General features: G+C 34.6%; 1 protein-coding gene across 1 annotated transcript; it reads right to left on the reverse strand.

The window, feature by feature from the left end:
• Positions 1-5545: 5545 nt before the first annotated feature.
• On the reverse strand, positions 5546-9272 carry LOC142546613 (protein DETOXIFICATION 14-like). The gene is made up of 7 exons (XM_075654430.1): positions 8891-9272; positions 7195-7739; positions 7005-7091; positions 6862-6918; positions 6540-6778; positions 5948-6153; positions 5546-5847 (listed from the first exon to the last, which is right to left on the reverse strand). The coding sequence occupies exons 1-7, from the start codon at positions 9140-9142 to the stop codon at positions 5743-5745; spliced, it is 1491 nt and encodes a 496-aa protein (XP_075510545.1). The 5' UTR covers positions 9143-9272; the 3' UTR covers positions 5546-5742.
• Positions 9273-10355: the final 1083 nt, after the last annotated feature.

Raw genomic sequence — 10355 nt, forward strand, 5'->3', positions numbered from 1 at the left:
TATTCGTCATTTCTTGGCATCGGCAGCCCTTGATTATGATAGAGGTTGGACTACGATCGAGGTTCATGCACCCTGCAAGACTAAAAGAGATTATGGGAGAAGACATGCTAGGAATGAGCTTAAGCATAAGGGTGTCAGTAAGATAGACGTTTTATAATTGATGTCCCCACCCGTAGATTAAAGAAATAATTAACCAATTCTTCCTTCTCTTCCAAATATTTTGTTAGGATTCGATATTTATCGTTGATATCAGAAAAATCATCAATTTTCGATGGTTACATCAATATTTTCTGGTGTCACGTCAGAAATTGAACCAAAATAGTTATAAAATTTAAAATCACTATACTAAAATCAAATTTGAAAACTTAATTGACCAAAACTTAAGATTGGACAAACCAATGGAACAAAAAAACTATTTTCAGCCTTTCGTTATTATATCTAGAGATATATATGAAATCGTGTTTAATTTCGATCTCTACACTAAAAGAGCTAGGGATATATTATTCCCTCCTACTTTCTTATTTATTAGATATTCTATCACGCATGCTTTGAAATAGATATTATTCATTGTAGTATCTCTCCAATGTGCAAATGATCAAGACGAAGATATTTTCGTCATACCAGTCATTTTCTTGCCAAAATCTGAATGTCCCACCGTTTATATTAGTCATGACTTCGCATACCTTTCCAAAAATATCAATCCAATATACACACACAAAAATAACAACTACCACTTATTGTTTCCAAACATTTATTTGTACCGCTTGAGAACTTGGCTGCGTATATATTAACTCATGCATTGAGATTTTGAGATGCTAACTGATCGGACAAGAGTGTGTAGTTTTTTGACCTACTTTAACAATTTCTTTAGTTCGATACCGTTGAAGAAAATGGATCATTGATGAGAATAGACAAATTGGAGAAATTATATATATAGTTCGATAGCCACCGTAAGTCATCGTTGAAGAAAATGGATTGATGGTTGTAGCAGAAGCGCATTCATTCATACAAAATGTCAGAAAATCTAGAAAATAATGAAAACATTAAGATAGTCTTGTTGATTCACGCAGAATAACCACGAAAATATCTAAAAAACATTGTAAAACACTCACAATAAATTTATTTAATGATATATGTATTTATAGAACGGACTAACGATAAATAAAACCAGAAAATATTTTAAAAAATAGAAAGTAGATAATTATTCCAAGAAAAATCAAGTTAGAATCGAATCCTGACTTTCTAACTTATTTGTTGCCTAAACAAAATGATATAAAAAACGGAAAGAAAAGAAAAGAAAAGAAAAGAAAAACTCAAAATCCTGCCAATTTGAAATATTTGGCTAATTGGCTTTGGGGCGATCCGATGTGCCAAAAGCATCTTGCACTGCATCATATGGTCAAACTTCTATATTAAGGTTTTTTTTTATGTATAAAATTCGATTTAAAAAAGAAAAGAAAGAAAAGGGCAGCTGCTCGTCGTCATTTCTGACCTAGCTCGCATTTCTCTTCACTAGATTAAGCTGATAACATGAGTATTTACATGACAAATTACATTTCTTTGGACCGCTGGAATATGTGGTCATACGTCAGTTGTGCTCAATTACGAGCTTACAGCACCACAAGGATATAGATTCTTTCGGGCACAAATTACTTGTCGTATTCTTATATTCTTGATTCTGTTTGATTATACTGCTGCCTGGAATTTTAAACTTTTCATGTACGCAAATACGAATTTTTCCAGTTATCCCTATCTTTTTCTGGTTCCCGCAATAGGCTCTTTAGAGTAAGATTAAAGCATAAATACTGGATTTTCTAAATGCTACAAACATTCCTTATTCAGCTTTTGTTTCCAGTAATATTTTTAATTGTCTCATGTCGGTTGGATAAATAACCTGTGAGTTGTATATATGGACTTGGACAATCCTCTCCCTTGAGCTAGCTTTTGGGGTTGAGTTAGGTCCAAGTTCCATTCTTAACATGGTATCAGAGCCCAGGTTCCACCGTTATGTATTGGACTGCCTATAATTAAGACATCTGTTCTGCCGCTAATTGGGTCATTTGTAAACTCCACGCTCCAGATGTTCATTCCTGGGCGTGAGAGGGGTGTTTTATTTGTCCCACATCGGTTGGATAAATAACATATGAGTTGTATATATGGGCTTGGACAATCCTTCCCTCTTGAGCTAGCTTTTTGGGGTTGAGTTAGGTCCAAGTTTCATTCTTAATAAATATTTTGACCTGAGTACATCCAGTTTTGCCCTATAAAAATACATACTAGGGTCACCTTCATACCATACTAACATACCCTCAAATCTTTCTAGCTCACCTTCTTCCCCTTCTCTCCCATGAATCCATGTTCTCCCTTGCTCATCAACCAGGACGGCGAAGTTACGGTAGCTGACAAAGGTAGTCATCCTTGTTCCCCCGACTGTCATAGAAATAGTAAATATTTTGGGTGAAAAATAGATATATCTGTCGCTTTATAAAAAATTTCAGGTCACATGAAGTGTGTGTAAATTTGATTGTCAAAGGTTGTACCTTCGAGGGCTGATAGAGTGAGGTGGAATTGGTGATGAGTTGACAGAAGATAGAGAGCACAGATGAGGAGAATACAAAGATCAGTTTGTATCTCATCCTTTGTGCTCTCTATACTTCTGTCACCACCCTCTTCTAGCTCCTTCACCCAATCATTCCCTGTCGAATTCAAGTTTTCAGCATCTCCGTATATGGTTTGAATTCAAGAATTTAGTTGAGAGAGGGTACTTTGAAGAGAAACCCTATATTTATAAAAAGTGAATACAAATTTGTAATTCAATTTACTTGAGAGCACTAGCTATCTAGGAGCTAGAGGATCACTTGATCGGATCCTGCCTCGCGGGTTAAATCTACATGAGAAAAACAAGAGTTCACCCTCTAAATTTTTTATTTTTTGCAACACCGCTCGCGAAATTTAATCTCTTGTTTCTATTTACTCATCCCTAATCCATCCACTTCCTCATTAAACAATTTATTTGTTGTAGCCTAAACATATGAAGAGAATGGCGACCTTTACTTTAGGAGAGGGAATAGTAGTGTTGTTGACAGAAGATAGGGAGCACAAATAATGAAAGTGCATCAACTTTGCATCTCAGTACTCCTTTGTGCTCTCTATTCTTCTGTCATCACCGGCCTTTAAGTTCCCCTTCCACGAGTTCATTTGTTTACATTTTATATATCGAAAAATAACCAAATCTGCTTACAAGCGACTCCAACGCTTGATTTACTATCGTATCCACGTGTCGCTCTTGGGATGTCTTCACGTTTAAACCATCTTCATAGGCATATATGATTGATGCATGATTTCTATCCTACCTGAGGTATGTCGCACATTTTGCATGATTTATGTCATTATTAATTACCATCAATTGAACTTCATGATTTCTTAGGTATGTTATTTGATGGTTGTTCCACGGGAAATGATTCATGATTTAATTTAAGTCGAACTAAATATTTATGGGATAAATCCGAAAAAAAGGATATAATGTGTGAAGTTATAGAGTAAAAATGGAATATGGCAAGATATATACACCGTAGGAACATTAATTTATGTTGTGCTAAGATTGGTTTGAAGGATTATACTTGTCAGTCTTGAATTGAGTTAGCGTCCAATGCCACTCCAGGTTTGGAGCATGTGACGTGCAAGAAAGCAATTGAAACATCAAAAATTGCATCGTTCGTAGTATGATTTTATTAAACCATCACCTCTGGTCGTATAGGATCGATTTAATAGTCGTACAAGATATTCTTAAATACCTCGATGGAAAATATCCATCGTAGTTAGAGTTTACCTTTTGTGTTTTGTTTCTTAATTTAATCAAAAGAAAAGAATCCCATCGCCTTAAAAAACGAACACGTTTCACTCGAGTTGGCGGCAAGCAGTTTGCTAATTTGATACGTATCGTGTACACCAAACTCCACGCCTTATTAGGAGTCATTTCGCATATTAAAATTCGCTAAAAATTTACAAATATGGGTTTACGGAGAAATCCACCGCCTCCCCCGACGCAACTTCCAGATTCGTTAGCAGCATGGGTTCAAGCCCCATCAGCTCCACCCCTCTATCCACCACCACCTAATTATTACGCGGCTCCGCCACCATCACCACCACCACCACCTCCTCCTCCTCCGACTCCACTCCCGTTACCGCCGGGACCGCCGCCTTACAGAACCCTTGTGTGGCGTCCAGGACCGCCGCCGCTAGTTTACACCGATCGTCCAGCATCAGCTGATCACCACCACCATGATCCCCACCAGCTTACTAAAGCTTCTCCTTAACGCATCTCTATATTAAAGAGTCGAATTCTCGGTATTTATTTACAGTTTTACACCATATATATATAACAGGGTTGTATATCTTCGGACATGGCGTGTATATGTGTTCGATTTCCATTTTCTTTTTACGGTTGGTCGTAAGTTGTCTGGAAACTCTGTAAATTTATGTCAATAATATGATTAATATATTTTTTATGTAATATGAATATAATTATATATTAGCTATATTTCATCAATTACTGCCGATTATTTATTCACAATGATTTCAAAAGCAAAAAAAACAACATACAAACAAACAAACAAAAGCTGTATTAAGTCAGTGGCTGCAGGAAACGATAAATATTCATTTTTAAGTGGGGTTTGAATTGGCGAATCGAAACATCCATTGGAATTATGGGTCTTCATTGTGCATGCATGGAACCTGAACCTTTTAAATTTTTTGCAACAAATTATTGTGTATACTTGATTTACTGTTCCCAAATTCAAATTATTGGTTTAATTTAGAATATTATTTTTCTTGGAAAGGGCTATTCGATCCATTTAATCTTGCAATCGAGTTCTTGTCGGCAAAAAATGTTCCACAAAAAATATTTCTGTACCATCTAGCTCATTTTTTTTTTTTCACATATGAAATTGAATGCAAAATATTAAAATATGAATATTAATATATAATGTAGTATTAACTATTTTAGATACGATATTAAAAAATAATATACAAGTATCCAATTTAAAATAATTAATACTCAAAAATCAAATATATTGTTATCATATTATTTTTTTCCTCTTGTTGAGAAAACATTCATTCTTTCATATCATCTTTTTATCAAAAGATTTTAATTGGTAAGCGTAAAAATTAGATCAATTGAACAATATTATCATATTATCATATTTTTAATAGTTTGTTACGATTTTTATCTAAAAATATAAATATGTCGTTAATATTAATATTTGTAATACATATCAGATCTAAAATAGTAGATATTCAAATATTATATACCAATATTTTCTATCGATTTTCATCTTAGAAAAATATTTAAGTTAAGAGAGTGTAAAAATATTTTCGTGGGATAAAGAAATAACAAACCCATAAATTTTTTGAAAAGTATTGAATACAAATTTAAATTTGGGTGGAGAGATTTAAAATAAATTACACTTGAAACCGTTCATAATTAACTCAAATAACTTTTCAACTTATTAAGAGCTATATAACTTCCGCTCCCAAATTCCCAATATCAATACCAAAAATTTGTGGCCTTTTATTATACATAGAAACGTTTCCCTTACTATATTCCTCGTCCTCTTGAATTATCAAAATCATACTTAGTTATGAACTGAACTGAGTTCAAGAGTTAGATCAACGATCCCGGAGCTTGCATCTGGCTCTTATGCGCGTATCCAAGAATCCATAATCTTTCAAATCAAGCAAAGATCAAGCCGACGACTCTGTGTTCGATAATCTTTCCTCTGCATCGACTGTTCTACCATCACGATCCGGTATCTTCCCCTCGAATATCCTCTGTCTTGCTGTCAATGCCTACAATATCAACAAAGTCCGCAATGTTTCAGATTATTGGATACTAAACCTTACGAGACAGAGCAATAACCAAGTGTTTCTAACAACTTTACTGGCACACCTGTTTCTTCCAATCACTGCGGAATGTAATCAAGACCAGCAGAGAGGCTTGTACAGTTGATCCTGCTATCAATCCGCTCCATAATCCCTTTCCTCTAAAATGGCAAACGAATCCTAGTAATAGTGAAACAGGAATTCCAACAAGATAATAGGCCCCGAGATTAACATAGGCTCCTAGGTGTTGCCATCCGCTGCCTCTAGCTACTCCTGCAACAAAACAAAACGAACAACAGCCATTGATTTCAAACCTTCCGCTAAACTTGGTGTTTAATGCTCTGCAACAATATCCGGTCCGTTCCTCATTTAACATATAAGTACCATGACAGACATAATGAACATCTAGACAGTTACACGGTATATAGGAGAGGACATAGGCCAAACTGTCATATAAGGAACCATTGAATCACATTTCGAATCTTGTGGAACACTTGGTATGTGGTACAGTGTTCAAATGTTCTACAAATAAATGCTTATCAGAAAGAGTGATGTAGTTAGACGTGTAGAAAACATCCAAATATTCTAATCGGGAATATAGCACCAAGCGAAGCAGAAGATAACAATTGACAGGCCGGATGTTAAGTTCAGAAAATCACCTGAAAGGACTGCTTGTATGCTGTCCATCACAATGGAGACACAAAGAAAAGGGGTCATATCTTTAACATAATTGACAACATCCTTCTCATTACTAAACAAATATCCCAAGATATAACGACAAAGGAAGAGGGTGATGCTCGCAACAACGAATTCTACTATTGACAGAACCAGAACAGCAGAGACGGCTAGTTGAGCTGTCTCTGATTCCCCAGCTCCAAGTTCGTTAGAAACCCGAGTGCTACAAGAAAATAATTGTCACGCTTTACATTTAGCTCAAAACTATAAATTAAGTAATTGAGTACAAAAAGATTAAGCCCAGACCTTGCAGCAGCACCAAAAGAATATTGTACAAGATAGTGCAAAGAAGTAATTGTCAAGCTGATCCAAAGACAAGTCATCACTAAGTTAGATTTACACAAAAAGTTAAAAATTCACCATGTAAACTCATAAATAGTAAGAGTTACCATATGGATAACACGGATGTCTCTAGCTTCGGATTCGACAAAAGTCCACCTAGCAATATTACTATCTCAAATGTCCACCACTCCAAGCTACAAACATTAATTTACTGTGGATAAGATTTATACCACAAATACCAGTTAACTATATATGCAAATAATGAAAGTGCAAGTTGAAAGCAAATCGGTAAATTACCAAATCATAACAGAAGACGGGATGGCAAATTGAAAGAACTCGCCAATTGTTTGAAACACATCCTTCGAGAAAGAAGGTCGAGTTTTTTCACAGGCTGAAGAATAATATATATAAAGTCCAAGAAAGATCACATTCAACCAATACGATATACCAATACAAAGTGCGGCCCCGGCATTTCCATACTCTAGCTTGAAGATAAGAGCCCAAGAAAGAGGCAAATGAATACATAGTGTTGCGAGCGAACCAAAGACCATAGGAAAAATTATACTCTGAATCTGCAGAAAGCGAACCAAAGACTGGAGAATAGCATAGGGGAATAGTGTAGGGATGAGCCAAATCGAAAAGTTGCCAGCTTCTAGAGACATTTCAGGGTCTTGGCCAAGTAATATCAAAAGCTTGTCGGTATAAACCCATAAAACACAAATGGGTAAACATGCCAAGCAGAGCCATATTATCGCTCCATAACAATAAGTTCCAACTTTTTTATAGTTCTCTGCACCATAAGCTTGTCCACAGAGTGTCTCCAATGCGCAAGCCATTCCATGCTGTTACGAGATAAATGATTAAATGTCATGATGTTGTGACCGGTTTCTTCACCAATTGCACATGATACTACTCTCTAATGATTAAATGATCTTGCATCATCCCATGTAAAGAACGAACTAACGCATTATGTAACCTATTTGGAAATTAGTGCCTATATCCTTGACTTGTTAAGATATATGTGTAATTGCTTGACTTATCACTTACACGATTTATACATAGCGGGACAATCAGCAATGAAAACCTAACAAAAGGACGTCGTTCGTATTTGATTTATCGAAACTATAAATCAATCTTACATCATAAGTTTTTAAAACAAACAATGAAAACTTTGCATGGACTCTGTATTTAGAAATAAACTCACCCCAACCCCAATTTTTCTTATTCGCATTATGCATCGAAATCTTGATATCATCTCTATTAGAATTCATAATAGTTTAGTTAATTATAAACTATGTATCCAGATTTTTTCGTGGCAACTCAATCTCATTTACTCGTGGTGGTTAAATAAGTCACAAGAACATCAACTCAGAACATCTCACTAAAGCCAGGGGTGGGTACGGTACCGTACCGTACCGTAAATATCGGTATGGAATTTTCCATACCGATACCGGAAATTCGGTATACCGCCTAATTTTCGATATGAAAAAAGTTCATACCGGATACCGTACCGACACCGAAAATTTTGTCGGTATACCGAAAAAATGTCGGTATACCGAAATTTTCGTTATATCGATTTTTTTCGGTAATTTCGGTATTTTTTCGGTACGATATTTCGGTATTTCGGTATAAAGGTAACAGACAAAAGCAATTGATGAATAAGTAATATTTGACAGCCAAATGAGGTTAGCCCTCGAATTTTTGTCTAAAACCCGCGCTCTTTGGACATCTGGAATCAAAGTCAGACAACAACAGGAAAGCATCATATTGTTGCTTCATCCGTAAAGAACCAACCCGAAGAGTTAGATAACACATGTACGAAATCTTGAAAAGCAAAAAGCATGTTCTTTGTGTTCTTCTCAAACTAATCAAACAGTATCAAACTTCAGAGCATATTGATTTGAATGGAGAACTACCCACAAGTCACAAGCTCCCTTTTATACAATAACCAAGAATCTGAAAAATAAAAAAGAACTAAAGAAACATAGCTTACAATGACACTGAATCCAGTAACGTTAGTGAGAGAGGTAGCAATGGAGGCGCTGGAAAGAGCAAGCTCGCCGAGATGCCCCAGCATCATCATCGATACAGCCCGCAACATGTACTGTGATACAGACACTACCACCATTGGAAATGCTATCCAACACATCCTTTTCAGTTCTCTATCGAACTTCTCCCTTGCCGTAAAGTAGGCTTTTCGATCCCCGTTTTCAGATACGAGCAGAGGCTCTTCCTCTTCCGCCATTGCCAATGATTTCTCAAGTTATTCTTGGGTGCAGAGGAAGTTCCTCGGGGAATTTCCAGATGACAAAATGCCAATTAATCGTGCTTTTATATAGACATCGTAAAGCTTTTCTTTGCGTGAGGATGAAAAATATTTGGTCTTTTTAATCACACAAAAATGAGTTGACAAATTTTTATCATTTTTTTTATATAAATCAATTTTGTTTTGATTACTAAAAATATATAATATTATATTTCTTTTTTTGTGATAAATATTTAATTTATTATATTCAAATCGATTACTTGGGGAATGAGGAATGTGCTTGTAGAACACCATTATTGGTTGACTGAGGTTGAGTCAAAACTTGAGGACTGTCGTTTTGAATACAATGGAGTTGGGGGGTTGCATTCAAATACATTTCACGGAGCTGATGGGATTTAAAGTTGAAGGATTCGGTAATTAATAATTTTGGAGAAACTCAATAAAATTTTTTAAAAAATAACTCAATATAAATTTTAAGCTTTAATTATTATTTTTAAAAAAAAAAATTGGAAGGGCATATAACAGATTTAACCAGTTCAGCCTAAATAAATATACAAGACACTGGGAAAAATAGGGAAAAGAAAATAACAAATTGAACACTCGGAAAGAGACCAGAAAAAAGGCAAGCACCCGTTGCATACACTTTTTGCAAGCATCATTACATTACAATCCATGTTTCCAAAATCGAACTGTACCAATCGATTTGATTGACAACCAATAGCCGATCTCAATCATATTTAAATCTCGTTTTAATGGTCAAAATCGGTCGAACTAGTTCACTTTTTTTTAGAATTTTTTTGTAAGAATTTTTTTAACAAACTTAATTATTTCTTGTATAAAAAATCTTACATTTTATTTTTTATTTTATATATAAAACTATTTGAACTTTGCTAAAAATGTTATTTTAGTAGTGTTATAGTTTATTTTATTTGTAATTTTTTTGTTTAAATTATATATAATTACATTTGATCTTTTGATTACATGTATGTTGTTGTTTATATTTTAAATTTTGATAAATATATTTTATTATTGTTTTTTTTTACAAATTTAAGATTATAGAATCTAGAATATATTATATATTATATTGTACTATCATTTTATATAATATAACATTCTTCTGATATGACCTTCTAGTTGAATAATTACTTTAAGATAGATCAGTTCGACCACGATCCAGATCTGAAAGAAATTG

The sequence above is a fragment of the Primulina tabacum genome, chromosome 5 (genome assembly GCF_025594145.1).
Source record: "Primulina tabacum isolate GXHZ01 chromosome 5, ASM2559414v2, whole genome shotgun sequence".
Taxonomy (NCBI): Eukaryota; Viridiplantae; Streptophyta; class Magnoliopsida; order Lamiales; family Gesneriaceae; genus Primulina; species Primulina tabacum.

What these genes read in the sequence shown, in the direction of transcription:
- LOC142546613 (XM_075654430.1), bottom strand. Translation starts at nt 9,142, where the DNA reads ATGGCGGAAGAGGAAGAGCCTCTGCTCGTATCTGAAAACGGGGATCGA. An exon ending in TCTTTTGGTGCTGCTGCAAG is followed by an intron (nt 6,779 to 6,861) that starts GTCTGGGCTTAA and finishes ATTTTCTTGTAG; the next exon opens with CACTCGGGTTTCTAACGAAC. An exon ending in CATACAAGCAGTCCTTTCAG is followed by an intron (nt 6,154 to 6,539) that starts GTGATTTTCTGA and finishes GTTTTGTTGCAG; the next exon opens with GAGTAGCTAGAGGCAGCGGA.